Raw genomic sequence first — 22211 nt, 5'->3', positions numbered from 1 at the left:
ATGCAGTGCTGCCATCTTCTGTTTCAGTCTGTTATTACACTCTTAAATCCTACTACTTATTCCTGCGTCTTTTGGGATCTTACAAAGCTTCAAACGATGCGTCGACTATTAAATCAGTCGTCGACGATTTTAATAGTCGACGTAATCGTGACTAGTCGACTAATCGTGGCAGCCCTACTGTCCAGTAACCACAACGACTACTAATCATTACTAAGTACTAGTGCTGTTACTAATCATGTGACCAAATGTTTTGGAGGTTTTTTTAGAATTACCTGGAAATGCCTTTTAAAAACTTCTTAAAGTAACGCTGCCACAAAAATATTCAACTCAAGACAAAAAAAGACCACCAATTATTATAATTTCTAGCAAATAATAATAAGTAATATATGCAAATACAAATTTTGATAATCATGACCTTTTGTTGTTTAACTGCTGGGAGGTGAAAATTTCATCGAGACTGGCCCGCCAATTAAGGAGATGGGGTACATACAGACTTACATTCACTACAGTGATTATAGTAAGATTATTATATGAATATTGCAGCTATTCTTTGGGCCTGGTTTATTTTCAACCTTTGTCCTTGCACATGACCAAGTATACATAGTTTCAAGTCCAGCCCAGGAACTTTGCGCAATTATATCACCCTCTTCTCTTTTCTCATCATTTTCTCTCCCTGTCTAGATTCAACCTGGTTATAAAGGCATGAAATATTTAATTGGCCAATCCCACGGCAGCAACTCGGGGCATTTAGGCATGTAGATTTGGACACAGCGACTCACTGAAGTTCAAACCGAGTGGTGAAGAAGGGTGACTGTAAGTGGCTCTCAATGTTGGTGCCAGACTGGCTGGTCTGACTATTTCACATACTTCTGCTCTGCCAGGATTTTCCCACACAACTATACTTCGGATTAAAAAAAATAAATACATAAATATCGAGTGAGCTGCAGTAACCACACTGCTTTAAGCTGATAAGAACAAAACAGTAAAACTACAAATGCAGAAGAACATCTCTGAATGCACAACCTTGCAGTAAATGCACTGTAGATGACAACCAATATTGGATAACAAAAGATTAGAAAAAGATTGCCTGGTCTGATGAGGTAGGGTTACAATTTGGAGTGAACAACATAAAAATCATAGATCAACCTGAGCTCTTTGTTACTGCCTTGTATCAAAGAGCTCAGGTGGGAGGTGTAATGATGTGGGGGATTTCCTTTGCATATTTCGGGCCAAAAGTCATCAACAAAACACAGCCCATCTGAGTATTGTTGCTGATCATGTCCATCCTTTTATGACCACAGTGCGCCCAACTTCGACAGGCTGCTTCCAGCACAAAGCTCAAATCATCTCAATCTGTCTTCTGAACATGACAATGAGTTCACTGTACTCAAATGTCCTCAACACTCACCAGATCTCGATCCAATCCTTTGGGATGTGGTGAAACAGGAGATTCACATCATGGATGTGCAGCTGATGAATCTGCAGCAACTGTGTGATCCCATCACGTCAACATCGACAAAAAATCTCTTTGTACTTAGTTTTCATGGCATAGATTAAGCAAAGACTTCTCTAAAGAGCAAAAAGGGGGTCCAATCCAGAAATAGCAAAGTGTAACTAATAAAGTGGCTGTTAGGCATAGCATTTAGCAGTCATTTAAGGTGGCAGAGTCTGTTCTTTCTGCAGCGTGGCACAGAGAAGCTGGAGTTGAGCTCTTATTATTTGGTTAAAATGTTTATCCATTTTTTTTTCCTGATAAGCACTTTTTACTTCAAGACAATAAATTATATGTTAACACGGACATTATTATTTACACGCTACTAAAATGTATATTTTTTCTGTAAATCTTTCTTTTTTCAACAGCGGGTTACTTTAATCTACATTTACAGAAATTTATCTCACCATATAAACAAAAAAAATAAGATCTCATGTGATCGTGGGAAACACAGGAGGACTTTCTTTCAACCACCCGTTTACTGATTTCACAGAACCTTCTGTGGTTACAGAAGATGAACACAAAACTGTGGGGGTTTTGTACTCCTTCCTGGCTCTTTATCACTTTCAATTAAAACCATTTGATTTGAGCTGTCAATGTATAAAATGCAGCACTTAAATGGAAGACGCAGTTTTGATGACTGGCTGGAATCGAGCGCTGCAGTAGAGTCTCGTAATAAATCTCTGATGGTGAAATGACAAGAGCTCTGTCTAGTCTGAGTAAAAAAGGCAACAAAACCATGTGACTAAAATAAAACAACTCTCTCAGCTTGGGCCCCAAGTGAAGTCACCCTTTCAGAATTTAACCGACTGCTCATGCTGAGACTATTAAAAAAAGGCAACACACACAAACATAAAGCAGGCTTGTAACCTGACCAATCACGGTTTAAAATGCTGGCCTGTGAACTCAACTGCACCAGGCTGCTCTAACTCAACAAGGCAATGGAATGAAACTGTACCCAGCAAACCTCTGGCCCATTTCTCAATGCCAATGAAACAGCAGACCTGGGGAATGCACAGTTATTATTAACACCAGCATGTCAGGGTGAGATAGAGATCGTGCATTGCACCAAGCATGAGCCATATAATCGCCAGCCAGGATATGTAGATGCAGCAATATGAATCAACAGGTTTAGGGTTCATGGCAATACATGACTTAAGTCTCAGTAATATATGCAAAAGCAATGAGAGCGATCTCGTAAGGATTTTTAATAAAATAGAAAGATCAATGGAAAACGAAAGGTTATTGGGGAGCACAGTAACAAGAGAGCTGCAACCGCTGCAAGCACCGTTTTATGGAAGCAACCCAATGCAAAACGAAACTTAATTCTATTCTCTAATCCTGTTAATCTTTTGGAAATATACCGATAAGGTTTTTAAAACCAGTTATTGTCCAACCTTAACCTGGAGACAAACACTGCACTTGTGTCATGGTGAAATATTCATTTATAATATAAAATGAGCATAAATGACAGACGAAAGCAGGATTTGAACTGTTGCATTTTATATATGTGTTACTACAGTCCTTCATGTAGGTATGAACTCAGCACTACAACTGCAACTGCTTCACAGCAAAGCAACCAAGTACTTAATTCTTACAGACATGCAATTAACTTACATCAAATTAAAGACTTCCTGAGAACTGTGCATTGCAACTAACAATTACTGTTTTTAGTTCATCATTTGATGCACAAATCTTCCAACATGATGTCTTCAAATCAGCTTTTCTACCCACCCTACAGCATAAAAACAACATTATATAAAAAAATAAAAGAGAAAAGACAAGAATAGCACATCTTCACATTTGACAGTATTTCTGCATTTATTCTTTGCAAGTGATTCATTTTTTGTCAGAAAACTAACAGATTACACCATGCAAAAATTTAGCTGCAAAATTAATAGATTTTTAATCTCGCTCAAGATTTTGGCTACCCACGATCAAATAAACACGTTCCACTGATTTTGAAAATGCAAGCTCCACCAAATCAAACGCTCCCTAAAGCACTGCCTGGCGCCAATCACAGCTGTGATAAGACTACATTAAAAGACAGATGTCTAGAAAATGTCTGGCACAACAGAAGGCGAAAGGCTAGTCTCTAGAAGCACATCAGCATTGGTTGTTTGGAAATAGAATTTAGGGCAAGTGATGTAAACAGAGAACAAATCACATGCAAAGAGTACTACAGAGATGTGTTCCCACCACAAAGAAACACAAATAATTTACTCAACCACCTGAAAAACGCACCACAATCTGAAGTATAACGGCAACCAAGAAAAACAATGCAACGGTTGCTAACGTGCATCATCTATGAACTCACATATCCACAAAGGTGAGTCTGTGCAGCGTGTCAGCATGTCCACAAGATAAAAGTTGGACAAAAGATGCGTTATGACACACAGTTACTTTTCCAGAGTGCCAATACCAAAGAATTCAGGTAAATACGGAGGACTAGTTTTATGTTTAAAACTGGAAAAAGGGTTCTGTTAACAAAAACATTTTTGTCACTTAAATAATCGTGACAAATAACTCTATTCACCCATCAATTTTCTTCCACTTATCGAATGCAAGGTCGTGGGAGTGTTGGAGCCTATCGTAGGGCAAGAGGTGGGGTACACCTTGGGTAGGTCGCCAATGTGTGGCAGGGCACGACAAATAATCTTGACAATAATTTTGGCCAAAATCATGCAGCTCTAGCCTTAATTCCAATAATGTGATGTCATGGTTATTTGTTAAGCCTCAGTAAATCCATCCATCTCATTTATGATCTACATATATCCAAAACCAACCACCACCTGGTGACACATCTCAGAACTAGCTCCCTGCTTGATAACAAACTTACGTCCGTGATCTGGCCTTTACAAGTTTTCTTTATTTATTTCATTCTAGAGGATGGAGTCATCCACCACAGCTCCTGGACAGCTGTTAAAAAACAAACAAAAAAAAACCAGCGAGTCACAGTCAGTCAAAACCATAACAAACTTCTCTTGCGTCAATCTCTGACAGGCTCTCCCTCTGGCAGTTGTGCAGCATGTTGAGACAATGACACTGTGGCATCGCGACAGACCACCTGCTTTCTCAGTTTCACCTGATTCATCACACCATTTCTGCAATACTGATCACTGACAAGAACAGGGCAGCGTTATTTATAAGCATGATGTTGCTACACAGCTAAATCCACAGACAGTAACCTCTATAGCCACAGTGCTGCTAAAACTAAAACATGTCCCAACAAAAAGCACATTAAATACAGGTTCAAGGCTTTTCTGTCAGATGCTGAAATCACGTAAAAAAAAAACTAAAAAAAAACTTTATAACACGACCAGTGATAAAGTTAAGCACAAAACCATCTTTCAACCTTGACAAATGGCTTGTTGTTGATATTTATTTTAAGAAAGGAATTATTTCAGTATTTCTATCAATGTTAAATTTCATTTTTCAGTGCGTCTGTTTTGTGTAAGGGGCTTAGTTTTAACTTGGAACCAAAGCACTCAAACACCAATAATAGCAGGTTAGGTGAACCACAAGTCTCTAAAGGTCACCTAAATAAGCAATGCCATTTTCCATTCTGATGCAGCACAGTTTGCCTGTTTGGCCAGTGTATTTCTTATAGTGGAAGAAGAAGAAGAAGAATCTAGTTTCTATTTTGAACTGTAACACAGGCTTTCTTGGGACTCTCCAGCCACATCAGAACACTAAAATTCACAAGTAGGTCTTGACGGGACGCTGTAAGTTTATACACACAGCCAGTTCAAAAGGAAACGCAGCATGCAGATCATTGTGCACCTTCCAGTTTCTAAACAGTTTGGCCTTGTGTGTAACCTTACAGAAAAGCAAGGCAAACAGTCCCCAGTGAAACAGAAAGAGCAGTGACAAATGCGTTTTTCTCCATTAGGAGTTGGTACCAGACTTTCATGACTCTGCAAGTCTGAGCAGAAGGGGTGAGGGGATGTGGAGGGGCCACAAAACAGAAAATAAACCTAGGAGAAGCCAAGATGATGCAAGAAAAAGGAAAGAACAGGGCAGTCAAAAAGGAACTGATACAGATGTGTCCTGCTGACCAAGGAAATTAAAATGCAAATGCTTCCTATTCCGAAGAATTAATTTTAAGTTTATAAGAGTCTAAGCTGCATTGCTTGGGAAAAAAAGGCAGATAAGTGTGACCAAAAGCACCCGAAAACAGCTACAGAAGCTCTTTGCTCAGCAATGATGATCTTTTGATGAAATGAGGAACAAATAAAGAAGGCAACACGACACTCAACTCAAGCTTCATTGGTATTCACCCTGGATCATGCAAGTCGTTAGCACACCCTCGAAACGACGAAAAACTCGTTACAAAGGAACAACTTCTTCAAAATCACTGTGGGAAGTCATTATGAGGAACTTGGGTGACGAGCATATTGAATAGGCACAGCAGAGACATGTCAACAGGCGCGGGATATCTCCAGAGGTCTGCAAAACACTAAATGCCTCACAAATAAGTATAGTGTTAATATAAACACTTTGAAGTCTTTGCTTCTGAGCCGACTCAAGTCAAGAAGTGTTACTAAAACTTTTGTTCTGGTAAAGATGCACAGATGAAACCAGTGTTCAAATCGGTCACCCCAATACGGGTGTTTTGATTTATAATAGTGCATAGAGAAAGCTGGTGGTCACAGTCGTACCTTTCGTAGAGCTTGCACGAAGAGGCCTCTCCATTTGTGACTATTCTCGTCACTTGAAAAGTCGTATATCTGCTGGGGCTGCATTGCTGAAGCGGCTCCTGGTGTTGCCGTGATCCGGGCTGAACCGTCAGCATCGGCCCCGGGTAAATTGTCCTTATGGGTGGGTCAGTCCCGGCTTTACAACGGTGAAACAACACAAACTGGCTCACTTAATAAAAAGCAGAGTAACTAAAGCAGAGTGTGAGTCCGAGGTCAAATCGTGCTAAACAGCGGAAAAAATATCTATTAAAAAAGATGGAAAAAAGCACATGTAGCAATAAAGTTAAGTCGCTAGCTTTGTGGCTATGTGGCCAGCCTGCTGCTCCTGTAAACACCCAGCAGCTGCTAACTGCTAATAAGAATGCTGCTAAGTGTAACACTTGCTGCTTGGCGTTTGCTTAAAAACTTTAAAGCAGGCACATTGAGCTCAATGTTGAGGCAAGACGTTGGAGCCGAGGTTGCTGCCAGCTAACTACAGCTACAAGTTATGTTACGTTGTTTACAGCCAAAACACCTGCACGCTAGCGTTAGCTGGCCGGCTAACGATTGCTACAGGCTGCTGGGGCTGGCCTCCGCTGCGAGTACTATGTTGTGGCACACGACCCGTTCAGCTCCAAACAAGGCACACTTTCTCCTGCGCTGCTTGCTCCGAATTCAGTCATCTTCCCCGCAGCAGATAAGGCGCTAAATCCCGCGTACACCTCCAAAGCAGCGGCCGGTCCGAGGCATATTTGCGAGCAGAGCCGCTGAAGAGCAGCCGAGGTGTTTTTGGTTCGTGAAGTCGAAGATGTTCGTACCAACTCCGCTGCCTGCCTACAGCTTCTGCTCGCTGCGCCGTGCGTCCCTGCGTAATTTCACATTTTATTGGACTGAAAAAAACAAGGCTGGACTTTTGTCTACACACAGAGTAGACTCTTAGCAGCGAAGAGTAGCGACACACAGGGATAGACAGCAGGAAATACAATAAAACTTATTGACTTTCCCTTTGAAGTGTCGGCCACACTAAACACATTTCTAATTACGTTTTATATGACAAGGAGGCTGGATTAATGGGGAAAATGCGCTTAAATAAATATTATGAGTGAAAATATTTTTTTGAAAACTTATGTGCCCCATACATTGTCTTTGTTGCTGTGATTCAGCACATGAAAAAAAATGATTGACTTCATTTTTAATAATTAAATATTTAATATGTATTTAATTTATTTTGGCTCTTCCAGTTTGTTGCCTCCTTGTATCCAAACTTTATAATTCATTGACTTAGCCATGGCACAGAAGGGCTGTAGTCGCCACAGTGGACCATCTCCCTAGCATCCTCCCCCTCAAACCTCTCCATGTCCTCCTCCACTACATCCATGAACTTCCTCCTGCTAGCTCCATCTTCAACATAATTTATCTAGTATATCCACTATCCCTCTCTTGTACGTGTTGCATCTTTAGAGCTATTTCTTGACATGAAGCCATACTGCTGCTTGGTGATCATCATCTCTGTCCTGGTATGGCTCATCAACTTTAGTCCTCTGTAGTTACAACAGTTTTACATATCTTCCTTGTTCTTCAAACAGTACAAGTACACTTCTCCGTTGCTCAGCCATCCAATCAGTCTCCGGGACTGTGTTAAACAGTGTGCTCTGGTTAATTGTGGTTCCCTAGGGTAATTAAATGTAAAATGGCAGGTAGAAACTTCCACTTCAGGCCCCTCTTTTGTGAAACCAGCTCCCAATTTGGAATAGGGAAGCTACTTTTAAGATTAGGTTTAAAACATCTCAGTATGTAATCATTAGTTATTATTAATCTATGGCATGTCTTTGTTCTGTCCTCTGACGCTCCCCCCCCAACCAGGGGCTGAGGCTAATTCTGCCAGCGGTTTCTTCCTTTTTAAAAGTGAGTTTTTCCCTCCCACTGTTGCCAAGTGGTTGCTGATAGGGGACAGTATTAACCTTGCAATATAAAGCACCTTGAGGCAAATGTTTTTGGGATTTGGTGCTATATAAATAAAATGTAACTGAATTGGTTCAAAGTCCACAACTCTCTCTCCATACCGCCACTTCATCCTCTTCAGTGCTGTAAAATCACAGCACAGTGAAAAATCAGCTTTAAACACAGCAAGGTTGTGTTTAAATATTCGAAGCTGTGGTCAATTCCCATATTAGTCATTATATTTAAATATAAAAGAATGTAGCCTACATCTTTAAAAAAAAATTTAAAAAAATCCTCCAAAAAAACTAACCTAAAACAGAAACCACAAAAATGGCACATTTGTTTTCAAAAATATATATTTTAAAAATTACCTTAACATTCATTTGTCATAATCAATGTAATGACAGAGAGACAAACAGAACAGTTTTAGGAACATGTGCAGAGTTTGAAACAGATTCAAGAGAAATCACCAGCAGCTCCACAAAAAATATAAATTTGCCTTGATGAAAATATAAATAAGACAAAGACACTATTTAGTCATGATATAATTTAACAATCTTTGTTGCACAACTGTCAAATGGAGTAAGAAGAACCGATCTTTCTTGGTAAACCGTGTGGTACATGAAGACTTTCATAAGCCAACACCTAGATAAAAGCCTCCATGATGACACCGAAACTCTTCATTCATTTATAGCAGACTATACAGTCTTCAAACTCCTCTTTCATACAGGTTGAAAAATCACATTGAAAAATTAAAAAGAAACCGTTTGTACTGAAATGTAAGCATTAAAGAGCCCTCGTTTAAATCTAAAGTGCACATTTACGCACAGTTGATGTACTTTGATATTATAATTTTAATGTTAGAAACTGATGATAATGCTATTGAAGTTACAAATGTAAAAAGCAGGTCATGGCAAACTTTATTTCTAGACAGAAATGCACAAAATAAACTGTACTTTCATACGTGGTGGAGTAAACATACAACCCGAAGTAGCACCACGAAAATAAAAAAGTGTTAAAAACAAAACCGCAGCAGAGAAGTCACTTTATTCTGTTAAATTAAGGCCTGTCCTGTAATAAAGAAGTCATGACAGCTGGACTTTCTTTGGTTTTCTCTCCTCCCTCTGCTACAGCGTAAAGCGGTTCTCCACCTCATCTGCAATCATCTCAGCAATGGCGAGGGAGGAGGTGGCTGCCGGCGAAGGAGCGTTACGCACGTGGAGCACTCGACTGCCCACATCTCCGACCCCGCCGTCAAACACAAAGTCATCCACGAGGTTTCCGTCGCGGTCGAGGGCCTGTGCTCGAACTCCCGTTGGACCCCTGGACAGGAAACAACCGGCGGTTACAGAAAACCGGTCCTAACATTTATCCTAATATTGTGTAACAAGCACCAAGAATGATTTCTCTACCTGATCACATCACTCAGGGAAAGTTCAGGGATGTACTTCTGCAGATTTTTAACCTGTGCACCAATGAAAAGTCCTCTATACATTTCTCCAACTCCGAATGTAATGTTCCTCATTATTAGCTTCTGAAGGCCTCTGCAGGTAAACAAAACAAAATAAAACACAAATTGGCATCACACACTACGCAGCTGTTACACTGTGACTGAAATCGTCACATCTTCCAGGACAGATTTGCTACCTGAACAAGAGCGCATCAGCAAAGTCTTGAGCACTGAAGTCGTACACTTTGTAACCCTCCCTTTTAAAGGCGAGGACAGCGTTGGGGCCGAGCCAAATACTTCCATCCATCCTCGGGGTAAAATGAACTCCGAGGAACGGAAAACGAGGGTCAGGAACCTAATGAGAGATTTTACAGAATTTATTAGAAAACACAGACATGTTAAACCTGCAACAGGTATTAAAATACCCCACAAATAATGTGGATACAACCGAGCTCTGCTTCGAAACTACTAAATTGGAATCGACCCCTCAAAACATCTCCAGGCAGGAGGAAAAAGAAGTTCACATACTGTAACTCACTTAGTTTTTCACATATATCTGGGATGTTATGCAATTGAGATTGCCAAAAAATGATTTAAACAAACAGAAAACACCTGACTGTATATGTTTGCACCAGGAAAACATTTTCAGCAAACTTACAGGGTAAATATTTCCTTTGACCAGGTAATTTTTCTCAGGTTTCAAGACTAAATAATCTCCTCTGAACGGGACGATCCGTGGCTCCCGACTGCATCCAGATATCTGTGACAAACGGTCCGAGTACAGGCCACCACAGGTCAGGACGTAACGGCACCGCAGCTCATTACCCTGTGAGAAAGTAATGATGCAAAAAATGTAAACAACAGAACACGATCTGACCGTGTGATACCTTTGTTTTAACATGTCTTACTTTGTTATCTCTGACTGCAAGTGGATATTTCATTCCTGCAAATGGAATTTAAATAGGGAGTTGTGTTAGCTATACAATTTTTATGACAAGTTATGACTGTGTCAACACTGATGTGCACAACCAGCTTGTTACCTTCTGTGCTTCCTGATGGGCTCTCCTTGATCATGGAAATGTCATTGACCTCATATTCAGTTACCACAGTGCCACCTGCCTCCTTGAAGTCAGTACCATAACTGAGAGCCACCATCCTCCAATCGACAATGCCAGTGTAGGGCGAATCCAAGGCCATTATCCCCTGAAAAGACGAAATATCAAATATTACCCTGCATTAACACGTTTTTGTCCAAGTAAATGAGATGATGTTTGTTTTCTTTTCACCCTGCAGTAAGGCTCTCTGTCCCGGATGCCCTTGCCATCGACAATGGTGAGGTCACGCACATTGTTCTTCATGCCGCGCTCATATAAAGCCTTCAGTCTGGGAATCTCTTCCTGCTCCACAGCAACGATGAGCTGCATGGTTTAAGACAGAAACACATACTGTATACTTCACTATTACCAACTGAAAAGTTTCAGAGTACCAACAATCGCTAAAAAAACAAGCAGGCATCAAATCGTTGGTAACATACTTGGTCCTCTTGTATTCTAAATAAATATAAGATTTTATTTTTTGCAATAAGAATTGGCGCTCAGTCCTTTTCTTTACTCTACGGGGCAATAAAAATTAACATCCAAGTCAAAGATCTTGATTTGGATTTAATCTTTAGGGGGAGACATCAAAGCTGTCTCCAAAACACTCCAAATATTTGATCCTTGCATTGGATTTCATTCAGCTACAGAGCTGACTTTAAGACCCGTGTCTGGGAATAAATATACATTTCAAAGATTTAAAAGCTAGTTCAAACTTCCATCCATCCTCCCATTCCACACTGCAAACTCCAGACAAAAAAAACTCCAGAAAATCAATTTGAAGTAGGAACCTACCAGGACCTGCTGAGGTCACAGGTTAACCACTGCCACCTAGTTCAATTTTAGTTGCTTTTAGTCGTTATGCTGCCTCCTGCTGGATTAAGCTCACCATGAAATTAGTTCCAACTGTGGGTACCGACTTTTCCCCCACTGCTTTTAATCAATATGCAGTTTTATTTTTTCTATAAATTTCCTGACCTTGTCACCCATTTTTGCTTTACATTTCACAGTGGCTCCATAGCGTGGTGCTTAATAAGCAAGCAAATATCTGTTTTCTATCACAGATATCTGTTCTCACTGAGAACATATAGAACCAAGAGTACAAAACAATTAGCCCCTGGTAAAAATGGGTAACATTAATTAAACTGTGTAAATATGGATGAAGCTGAAAGGGCAGTAGGCTACTGTTAAATACAGTTAAACTAGTAGTATATTTCCTTCCCAACACTGTTGATTAATGTCTGCTGTAATTTCAGTCACTCAAGGTGGTCACTGAACTCTAAATCTATCAGCTTAACATACAGAGACAAACCTTTCCGCATCTCTTGTAAGGAAGTCCTTTCTTCTCACAGTACTCATAGGCTAAAGTGGCTCCTCGCACACACAGGCGAGCCTTCAGTGATCCCGGTGTGTAGTAGATCCCACTGTGAATGACTCCACTGTTATGCCCACTCTGGTGTAAAGCTGGTAGGTATGGACAAATTGAAGAACAATAAGAGAGAAGGGAGTATTAAGTCCTACAGAGTGATGGGGGGAAAAAAAACTGACTCAAATCATTTTTTTGTTTCGTTTATTTATCTGTTTAAATGTTGATCATTTTAATATGCAAACGTTTTAATTAACTTTATTTAACTTTCTGTTTGGTAAATATTAGGGTACACTTAGGAGATTAGCATAGCATAAAAGAGTGGAAAACAGTAGTTAATATTCAGGTGTGTTAATACAAAGCCACTATCTTCCCAGGAGTTGATGTCTCAACAAATTCTTTGGACTTTGGGCAAACAAGAACAAAGTGTGCATTATATTTGGCCACAGTGCACAGCGCCACATTTGGGGAAACTCAGCATAACAGCGCAAACAACTCGAGCACAGTGGTGGAGGGCTGATGGTCTGGGTTTGTTTTGCAGCCGCAGGACCTGGGCACAGTCATTGAGACAACCATGAGCTCCTCTGTATACCAAAGTATTCTAGAGTCAAACGTGAGGCCATCTATCTGATAGCAAATGAGTCATGTAGGATTAAAATGATCCAATGCACAGCATCAAATCTTCAACAGAAAGGCTGAAAAAGAAAAGAATCAACATGCTGCAATGGCCCAGTCCAAGTCCAGACCTCAACCTCACTGAAATACTGTGGTGGGACCTTAAAGCGGGGATTCTGTTAGGGTCCACTTGGGTCCCAGAGTCATCAGACAGTTAGCTGAGGGTCTGCCCACCTGCCTTTTTACAATGCATCAAATACGCATGCGTCCAGACGGCAGACTTAAAAGAAGTATAACAGGAATGACAAATCAGCCGTGGGTTCTCCAACTGTTGACTTCTGTGTCCACAACAGTAGAATCAGGCTTAAGAGAATAGTGCACAAACAAATGCCTGCTAACATCAATGAACTGAAGCACTGTTTTAAATAAGAGTGCAAAGTTTTACCACAATGATGTGAGAGACTGAAGTCACACAGGAAATTATTAATTTAAGTCATCGCTACAAACCATTATATCATGCATCTGTATCTATATATATCTATATCACGCAAGTTTTTCACATGATTGCAAATGTAGTATAAATATCTTATATACTGATTGGGGTAAAGTGTTGTCATACATCCAAAATCCTGCAATAACTTCAGAAAACAGTGCCAGAGTATGTTTGCTGGTTTGTTACATTTTTACAAAGTTTTGGCTCTGTTCTCCAGGACATTTGAATATTAATGAAACAGTAACTAAAGGGAAAGGGCTGTCAAGTCAGAAATGTAGAGATTTGTGGAGAACACAAATCTCTACATTAACATGTTGTTACATGTCTTTACATCCACAACACTCCACTCACAAAGCTCCTTTTCTTTCTCCAGGAGGACGAAACTGAGCGACGGGTGTCTCAGAATCAGCTCTCTGGCTGTGGCCAAGCCCACAATGCCAGCTCCCACCACAGCTATGTCATATGTGCTGAAAAAACAAAAAGTAAACAGACAGGACAAAATTTAAGGTGGCTATTAATAATCGACTAGCTGTACAGATTGAAAAGGTAGAAAACAAAGCAGAATATTTAGGTCAAAGTCCAGCCATGGATGAGAAAGAGACCTTTGACGCAACGCAGATCAGTCTGGATACCTATGACACAGATGTTTGAATTAAAGAGGTATTTGCAATTACAAATAGGATAGAAGAACCCTTCACCATATAGGCAAGTAAGGATCTGCAAGAACACAATGTTCACAAACATTTAAATCTTGTAACCAAGTGAGTACACTTTGTGGCACTTTTGCAACAGCCAGACAAAATGTCCTAATGTCCCACAAAACATTAAAGCAATAAATGCAACCAGAGATTAAATCAGGGACTATCACCAAATTGGTTAGAAAGTGTCAATGTTCAGAGATGAAACCTTGCTCGAGGGTTTCTATCATAACTAGAACAGAGTGCCAGGACCTGTACAAATGCGCACAGGTGTAAGTAGTTAAACCTGCCAAACATTTCACCTGTCAACCCGAGGGTTATCTCTGAAGAAGCTGAATTTAAGTAGGAAGGTTTCCCTTGCTCTTAATAATCATTAACTGTAATTTCCTATATTGCAGGGCTTCCTTAAAGTAAACTGGAGAGGGAGCGGTAAGCTGTGTGCAGCCTCTGAAAATACGGCAACTCTAACAACCGTCCTCCCTGCTGGACACTTATTAAGAAATCAAGGGAGCTTCTGAAAGTTTAAAATGACTTAGTGAAATGTGAATGGAGCGCAGATGACTGGAGAGGCAGACAGATGTTTTGTGTGAGTAAACAACGTGGCGTGAGGACCTAGCTCATTCAGAGGGTACAGATGTTGTTGAATCTATATCTTGGAGAGTTGGGTGTCCTTCAGCGATTAGGACACCTGTGCTGGATTTCACTGACAGCTCAGTGAAAGTTGCATATTTGGGCAGGCTCTTCTGCACATTTTCCTACCTATCTGTACGGATTAAAGAAACTAGCACCCCACCACTACTTCTTCTCTCACATATAACTGAACAAGCTCACACTTATGCACAAGTCATTGTCTTTGTGGTGTCAGCCTCACCCGTGTAGCTGTCTGCTTTGAATATCCTTTAACAGTCCACCAGCAGCCTTAAAGGACGCCCCGCTCAGGATCCGGATCATTGTCACAGCGTTTAATAGCAGCTCAAATTAGCCTCTTCATTGTATAAAAGCCAGGAGCGACTTTCCTTAGCTCCTAGTGTTCGTGTTTCCTCCTCTCGCTCCCGTACGTAGAGCCGCTAACGTTCCGCTCTGACGTAAGCGCGTCCAGCCAATTGGATACCGCGTTTTTTTTATTCGCGATACGTCGTTAAGGTTAAAGGTTAGAGCTATGATGGCTGCGCTCTGAATGTAAACAGTAGTGTTTGTCAGTTGTCCTTTGCTTGTGGGAGGACAGGTGAGAGACGGGATTGTTTATGTGTCGCAGTCCTGCGCTGTTTGTCGGTGAGAGCCAGCAGAGGAGATAACTCCCAGTGCACTGTTTGGCTTTCAGATATGAGACTGTTGTCGCGGGCGGTGAAGTTTGCGGGGACTCACCCGGAGAGGAGCCGCAGACACTTCTGGGGCTGGCTAAATGCCGTTTTCAACAAGTGAGGCACCTTTTTATTAAGTCACCTCCACCTTAACAATACATCACTATACGAAAGTCTTGAGCCATACTTTTCTTTTTCTGGACATTAGCTGCTTTTTCTCTCATTTTGAACCCAGTCCTTGTACCTGACTATATTCAGAGACTTAACCCTGACCTATGAGTCAGACAAACATAAAACAGGCATCTAACTCAAGGAATGAACCAGTTTTGTCAACACATAACAAAAAACTTGGCAAACACCCCTTTAAAACGTGTCTTTAGGCACTTTGCTACTAGCAGCCTGTAATTTGTTCCTGTTTCTGTAGCTGAATGTATGAAAAATGCTAAATATAATACAGTTTGATAGGCATAAAATAGGATTTTCACACCAACAAGATGATTCCCAAAGAGAGATTAGCTTAAAACTTCTTATATCTCAGCGTGGTGTGTCATTAAAATTGGAAACTGGACATGTTGAGTACAAAATAACAAGTGAAAAGCCACTACAGCTTCTACAGCAGACAAACCTATCTGAAAGTGATGTACTTAAGAAATATAAAAGAAAAAGAATCCAGGTAAGACTTGACACCGGACCTGAGAGATGCACCTGGATCTTCTGTTGATCGATCTAGTCTTCACTGAGGCCTCATTGGAAATGGCCTCGGTTGAAGTATGGCTATAAAGAAGCCGTTCTTAAGAAAGAAAGAAAAAGCGTGATGTATGCTAAATCATACAAGAACCTGACCAAAAATCTGTGACAACAGGTCTGATGGAGTGATTCATCAATATGTACTGAAGGGGTCAGAAGAAGGAAACAATAGTGAGTATCAACAGCCATCTGTAATGCACGGTTGAGGCTTTGTCATGGTTTGGAGCTGTGTTTCAGACAACGGTGTTGGGATCTTGTCAAAATTGATGGAATTATGAACGCAGAAGAGCAAAAGTCAGTTTTTGATCCACCATGCAATACCATTTAGAAAGGATCTGACTGCCAATGGCTTCATCTTAAACACATCGTCCATCCAGTAAAAGCATAGCTGGGTAGAAATGGACACAATGGGTCAGCTACAGTATTATTTTTTTCCCTAAACAAAGAAAAGAAAGCCCACATTGAAACATATCCATTTATCTAAGATCATATAAACAAAGTCTAAACAAACACTTAAACAGAAAAGCTATTTCTAGGCCTGTATTTATAAATTAATTTTCACTTTTGTTTCATTTACAGAGATTTTTGCTTGTAACTGTTTAGTAAAGATGAGGAATTACAGTCCAGTGGCGCTTAAAATAATTTTTTTCATGTTAAATAAACTAGAATAGAATAGAATAGAATAGAATTCAGCTTTATTGTCATTGCACATGCACAGGTACAGGGCAACGAAATGCAGTTTGCATCCATCCAGAAGTGCTTTAGTGATATAGATATATTACAATATATATTAGCAATAATATAGATATGTAAGTATATTACAGAAATGGGTCTATTATGTTATAATGTACACGGTATGAAGTATGTTGTGAATATTCTATAACTATAAGTATGTACAGGCTGTAGTGAGTACAAGCTATATACAGGCTATGAACTGACAACATGTTTGTTTTTGTAAACCGTTGATGATTAGTTCAGGTTTTAACATTTGCCCTAGTGGGGAAGTTGTCAATAGGACTTTTGACTTTTGTCTCTTGACCCTTCTTCCCTTTCTGCACCCAACAAATGTGACCCGTCACATTTCATCTCATATCAGCATGTGCAATACTTTGACTGTTTGTTGATCTTCACTCAGGGTGGACTATGAAAGGATAAAAGCTGTGGGCCCAGACCGAGCAGCAGCAGAGTGGTTGCTGAGATGTGGTGCTAAAGTGCGCTTCCAGGGTTTTGATCGCTGGCATCTCGACTACAACGCATTGCCAACTGGGTCTCTGGGCAGATACAAGATCCAGGCGATTGACGCCACTGAATCCTGCATCATGTACAAAGGGTTTGACTACCTGGGTCAGTGTGGAGAACATCATGTTCTTGTTCTAGACTCATTGACGTCTTCACCTAATGATCGCGGATGTTGTCTCAGATATATTTAAGTGTACAGTCACACACCTGGTGAGGCTGTTGTCTTGTTAATTAACAGAAAAAATGTTCATGGGGAGGAAAACATTGATGAATTAATATTGTGTTTAATGGCTGATCTCATATCACAGAAGAAAGAAAAAAATCCATATTCTTAGATTCAGAGGGTGCAGCGTCTTCTGCACTTAAATATCTTTTGGATGCGTTTTGGATAAGTACTTTGTTAACCTCAGATATACATGCAGTTGTGGTCAGAAGTTTGCATCCATGGACGTGAATCTCACAGTTATTTTGAGGTTTTAACGATTCCTTTGAACTGTGCAGATGTCATTAAAGATGTGCAGCATACACAAATGTACAAATTTGAATTTACTTCAAACTTTGGGTCAGAAGAATACATACAGGCTCAAATATATACATACAGCCTTACAGATTTAAGGTTAAGTTGAACAATTTGGAAGTAATCTTAAGATATTCTGTCCACTTTCCAGCTTAATGTCCGTGTCGTCTGACCATTAAAGGTTTCTCCAGAAAGCATTTAGCTTGTCCATGTTGGGTGCTGCAATTCTTCAAAGTATTGATCAATCCAATGAGTGCTGGTAAACAAATCCTTGTTGTGGTCGATCATGATCACTAATGAGAAGTTAATAGGCCCTGTCAAGTTAAAAGACATTGTAGAACCTTCAGCGTACTTATTAAAAGATTTAGGGGAATGCGTATATATATAGTTTTGAGTGTATACATTTTCAGCTCTGTATGGATTAGAAAAAAATCAAAAGCAAATTCAAATCTATGCACCCAGTTTTTGTTTTTTAAAGTGATTAAAATGTGTGCTGTGCAATCATTCCACCCTGGAAAAAGAACTGGTCAAAGAAATCATTAAAAAATAAAGTTATATATGTCTCGTATATAATATAACAAATTAAAAGCAACATTGCAACAAAAATATGTTACAAAACTGACAGACTGTGAACTTTAATAAGGGACGCTTTGATCAACAAGGACGGAACTCAATATTCTGTACTTCCAGCTTCATAATGATCTTGTTGACCCAATGATGGCACTGGGGGAACAGAACATAAGTCATTAGGACTTATGTTCTGTTAACATCAATAAATCCAGATGTTGACATATGTTAACATAGGTTATTTCCCTTTGAACTCGCTTTGGATTAACATAGTAAAGAGTGTGTTTAAATTAAAAATTAAAGCCAAGTTCAGAAAGTGTAAATTTTGCATTAGCTTCGACCTCGACGGTTGACCTGAAAGCGATTCCCTTCCATGGTGTTAACAAGAAAGGCGAGGGGAAAGTGCATCTCTCTTAGACTAATTATCTAAAAGTGACGCAAGTGTCCGGGATATTTTACACCAAGCAGGCACGCACGCTTTCTCTGACCTTGCTGGCTGCTGAACTCCAGTATATATATATTTAAAGGAGAGCATGCCTGAGTCCCTTTTCCTAAACGTGCTGATGCCATTTTTTTAACGTTGATTTTTCTAGATGGTTTGAAACATTTGGAAGAAGTCAAGTTCAATAAGTGTATCTACATTGAAGATGCCTGTCTGGAGAGGCTGACCTCCATAGAGAACCTGCAGGAGAGCTTGTACATGATGGAGGTGGTGTCGTGTGGAAATGTGACTGATAAGGGTATTATCGCCCTGCACAAACTCAGGTCAGTGTTTATTGTTCGCTCCAAAGGAAACAAATTTAAAGTACCGCATGTTTTAATGGTGCTTTTTTAAAAACAGTCTTATAACGAATGAAGTAATTAGGCGATGCTTCCTCTCAGGAAACTGGAGTATCTGTTTCTCAGTGATCTTCCCGGAATCAAAGACAGACAGACAACAGTTGACAGGCTGCAAACTGCACTTCCACATCTGGAAATACAGCTGGACCTGGACTGATCGTGTGAATGGCACACAGCACAACATCCATTATTCTTAGGTTTTGAGGGTTTTTTGTCGCGAGAAGGTGTGGCGTAATCATTCACAGAGTTGTCATTTCGTCAGTCCAACAAAGAGTCAAATGAAATCGCTGGTGACACTAGTTCACTGTGATATTTATTCAAAGTAACTCCATATGTGTGTACATAGAGAAAGCAATTGAAAAGGTTTATTTTAAGAGTAATTTACATCTTCTTTTTAGATTATTTTGGCATTCATCATTAAATATCTGAGGACAAACAGATGGCTGAAAACATCCTTAGCACCAATATTCCAGAGACGTTGAGTACAGTGCGACTGCTGCTAATAAATGTTTGTGAAAGTGGGATAAAGGATGTTTAATGTCTGTATTTACTCCTAATGTCAATAAATAAGATTTTCTGAAACGCTCACGAGCAGTTTAACTTCATGTCCTGCATTATAACTTACTAAAATAACAAACAAGTTGCTCTTATAAAGCCCGTCATTATATAAAAATACATTTGGCAAACCAGGCAAGGCAGTACATTGGAGTTTTTCCTTCAGTCTACTGTGCAGCTACGAGCGGAGCAGCTCACTGCTTCTTGTCTCTATACAAAATCAGCCTGAAACGACGGCGACATACATAAACCAACATGACCTGCTGGGAGTAGTGCATAGACTGACATCAACGAGAGAGATACTAGAGACACCTCATGTGATACACCTCATAAAAAGTGGTTGGAGCTTCATTAAATGTGTTTAAAAAGTGCTACTGGAGTATGCGTCACGTTACTGAGCTCTTGGTGGTGGTTGGACTCGGATCAGGACCAGCGGGATTAGATGTTCGGTAGGTGATAGTTGAATTTGCGCAGGTTGTTGTAGTACCTCTTATTGTCCAGAGCTGGAAAGAAGCCGCTGCTGGTCAACTGTGGCAAATACTGTAGAGCACAAAAATCAGTAAAAACAAGTTTACAAGGGCATTTTTTAAAAGATCGATGAGTTTTACAACCTGAGGTTTGAACTCTGACTGGGTCTCTTTTTCAGAGAGTCTGTTGTGGATTTGCTGCCGTGATTATGATCATTGTCCTGTTGCATTGTCCTCGCATTTAATTCTAGAAAACCCCGGAAAACAATTCACGGTCGACTCTATAGCTGTAAGGTTCTTCGAGTGCAAAACAAACCCAGATCTTCACTCCTCCACCACCGTGCTCGACTGTTGGTGTGAGGTGTTTTACTGACACACTGTGTTTGGTTTTTACCAAATGTGGTGCTTATGGCCAAACAAAGTGGAACTTTGGTCTGATCTGTCCAAATGGTATTGTTCCAGAAATCTTGTCATCTGTTTAGTTGCAACGTTGGAAGCTGAAGCTGTGCTAACATGTCCTTTTTAGAGAGAAGAGGCTTTCCTTCCAAACAAGCCACACTTGTTCAGTCTTTTTCACATTCAACATGCTAACTGAGATGTAGCTCTTGTTTTGTTTTTTAGTTTCTCTGAGCATTGCATGATTTGATCTTTGCTGGGATGTCCACTTCTGGGAACATTTTGGTTTTGTGTTAACACACACCTGCATGCTGCAGTCCTGCAAACTGCCAAAAACCTCTGCTTTTATGGAGTCGGTGACCCTCGTTGATGATCATTAGATAAGTGCATTTTATTAGCAACACTTGACTGCTACTTACCCTCTATGATGGAGTATTAGGGACAAATTAAGAACAAAAATATTGATCATTTTGAGAATAAAGTTGAATTGTGGCGATTGCAGATGTTCTTTCGGGACAAACTGTCATGTTATGTTTTGTAGTTCATCGATGTTGTATTTACCTAAATTTCAGACCTCGGGACCTGATTATCTTTTATTATATCCTGATATATAATAAGTAGTATAAGTGGTATAAGTAGTCATCTATTAATAACATATAAGAAGTAGTTTTTGATTTGTAACTTTTAAGTGCTCGTTTTAATAGTATGAGCCGATATAACCACTGACAATTCTGTATTCAAGTTAAAACACAACCAGTTTGGCACCAGTTATCCCAAATATGGTACGTCATCTTTATCATTGGAACAGAAGGCTGCTCACCCCGGGGGGAACGTGTCTGCGAGGTAAACGTGTCCTTTTGTTGCCGGAGCGGTCCTGCTGTCGAGATGTGCTCTCGTTTCTTTCTCTCAGGCTGTCGAAGTACGGATGCTGGAGGAGCTGCTCACAGGTCAGCCGCTCAGACGGGTCCATCCGCAGACAGCCCTGCACCATCACGTGTGGCCAGAGCACCAGAATTTGTCAGTTTTGTAAAACAGCAGCAGGAAGAACTGCAAACATTAAAATAAAAACAACTTCACCTTCATCAGGCTCAGAGTTTGATGTGAGAGGTTTGGATACTTTTGCTCCAAAGATTCCTGCAGAAACCGAAGAGCAAAAGGACTTTTTGAAAAGACAGTCACAAGTTTAGATATTTCTTTTTGTTCATTTATTATTTCAGTGAAATGATCTTTATTCGGCCTTTTCTGACTGAAATAAAGGAAGCAAAACTCGTCGTCACCATCTGTTGTGGCTCTGGAATGGATACTCCACAGAAGAACTGGTTGTTGCTGAAGACCTGCTGGTGTCGAGGAATCAGATCTCCTGGAACATGATCACACAGCGAATAGCGAGTATAACGCATTATACCTCACCGATAAAATTAGGAAAAAAATTGCTATGAGATATTGTTTCTCCGAAAATGTAAAGGCATTTTACGCAGGAGGCTGATCTTACCGAGGGTCTTTATGATCAGGTACAGCTGGTCCATGTCCGACTTCCCGGGCCACAGAGGCGTCCCCGAGAGGAGCTCAGCAAACAGGCAACCGATTGCCCACACGTCCACCGGGGGGCCGTACTGAGTGTCTCCCACCAGCAGTTCGGGGGCGCGATACCAGCGGGTCGCGACGTAGTCGGTGTAGTAGTCACACGGACCAGCTGCCAAACACAGAAATGCACAACATCCAACATCATTTCAACTATCAGTGAAAACACACAT

At 40.3% G+C, this 22211-nt stretch overlaps 4 protein-coding genes across 5 annotated transcripts in view; 1 reads left to right on the top strand and 3 right to left on the bottom strand.

Annotated features, from left to right (window-relative positions):
• sos2 (son of sevenless homolog 2 (Drosophila)) overlaps positions 1 to 7128 on the bottom strand; it is a 40695-nt gene extending 33567 nt beyond the window's left edge. Inside the window, exon 1 of the mRNA XM_005736733.1 lies at positions 6154 to 7128. Within this exon, the coding sequence (XP_005736790.1) occupies positions 6154 to 6237 (84 nt within the window). The 5' untranslated portion in view covers positions 6238 to 7128. The remainder of the gene's footprint in view (positions 1 to 6153) is intronic.
• Positions 7129 to 8456: 1328 nt separating this feature from the next.
• Positions 8457 to 14919, bottom strand: l2hgdh (L-2-hydroxyglutarate dehydrogenase). The gene is made up of 10 exons (XM_005736729.2): positions 14700 to 14919; positions 13482 to 13597; positions 11969 to 12120; positions 10849 to 10980; positions 10603 to 10765; positions 10471 to 10505; positions 10221 to 10388; positions 9760 to 9917; positions 9525 to 9656; positions 8457 to 9435 (listed from the first exon to the last, which is right to left on the bottom strand). The coding sequence occupies exons 1-10, from the start codon at positions 14777 to 14779 to the stop codon at positions 9240 to 9242; spliced, it is 1332 nt and encodes a 443-aa protein (XP_005736786.1). The 5' UTR covers positions 14780 to 14919; the 3' UTR covers positions 8457 to 9239.
• Positions 14920 to 14966: 47 nt separating this feature from the next.
• dmac2l (distal membrane arm assembly component 2 like) lies at positions 14967 to 19625 on the top strand. Of its 2 annotated transcripts, XM_005736730.2 has the most exons (5): positions 14969 to 15053; positions 15150 to 15246; positions 17012 to 17220; positions 18793 to 18964; positions 19082 to 19625. In XM_005736730.2, the coding sequence occupies exons 2-5, from the start codon at positions 15152 to 15154 to the stop codon at positions 19194 to 19196; spliced, it is 591 nt and encodes a 196-aa protein (XP_005736787.1). In that variant the 5' UTR covers positions 14969 to 15053; positions 15150 to 15151; the 3' UTR covers positions 19197 to 19625. The 2 variants fall into 2 exon arrangements, with proteins under 2 accessions (XP_005736788.1, XP_005736787.1); XM_005736731.1 differs by having other exon boundaries at positions 14967 to 15246.
• cdkl1 (cyclin dependent kinase like 1 (CDC2 related kinase)) overlaps positions 19340 to 22211 on the bottom strand; it is an 8947-nt gene continuing 6075 nt past the window's right edge. The window contains exons 6-10 of the mRNA XM_005736732.2: positions 21950 to 22150; positions 21735 to 21817; positions 21535 to 21591; positions 21278 to 21439; positions 19340 to 20134 (exon numbers count right to left, since the gene is read on the bottom strand). Coding sequence (XP_005736789.1) covers positions 20033 to 20134; positions 21278 to 21439; positions 21535 to 21591; positions 21735 to 21817; positions 21950 to 22150 — 605 coding nt within the window. The 3' untranslated portion in view covers positions 19340 to 20032. The remainder of the gene's footprint in view (positions 20135 to 21277; positions 21440 to 21534; positions 21592 to 21734; positions 21818 to 21949; positions 22151 to 22211) is intronic.

This window comes from Pundamilia nyererei, unplaced genomic scaffold (assembly GCF_000239375.1).
Source record: "Pundamilia nyererei isolate P.nyererei 1_Seehausen unplaced genomic scaffold, PunNye1.0 scaffold00070, whole genome shotgun sequence".
Taxonomy (NCBI): Eukaryota; Metazoa; Chordata; class Actinopteri; order Cichliformes; family Cichlidae; genus Pundamilia; species Pundamilia nyererei.
The sequence above is the reverse complement of the archived record's forward strand: the minus strand, read 5'-3'. Positions and strand labels throughout refer to the sequence as shown.

Bases quoted from the DNA above. Each gene is read 5' to 3' on its own strand.
- dmac2l (XM_005736731.1), top strand. From the start codon at position 15,152: ATGAGACTGTTGTCGCGGGCGGTGAAGTTTGCGGGGACTCACCCGGAG. The intron at 17,221-18,792 runs GTCAGTGTGGAG...TGATTTTTCTAG, and splicing joins CAAAGGGTTTGACTACCTGG to ATGGTTTGAAACATTTGGAA. The intron at 18,965-19,081 runs GTCAGTGTTTAT...GCTTCCTCTCAG, and splicing joins ATCGCCCTGCACAAACTCAG to GAAACTGGAGTATCTGTTTC.
- l2hgdh (XM_005736729.2), bottom strand. From the start codon at position 14,779: ATGATCCGGATCCTGAGCGGGGCGTCCTTTAAGGCTGCTGGTGGACTG. The intron at 13,598-14,699 runs GTGAGGCTGACA...TTGTTTTTTCAG, and splicing joins CAAAGCAGACAGCTACACGG to CACATATGACATAGCTGTGG. The intron at 10,981-11,968 runs GTTTGTCTCTGT...TAAACCATGCAG, and splicing joins CTTACAAGAGATGCGGAAAG to CTCATCGTTGCTGTGGAGCA.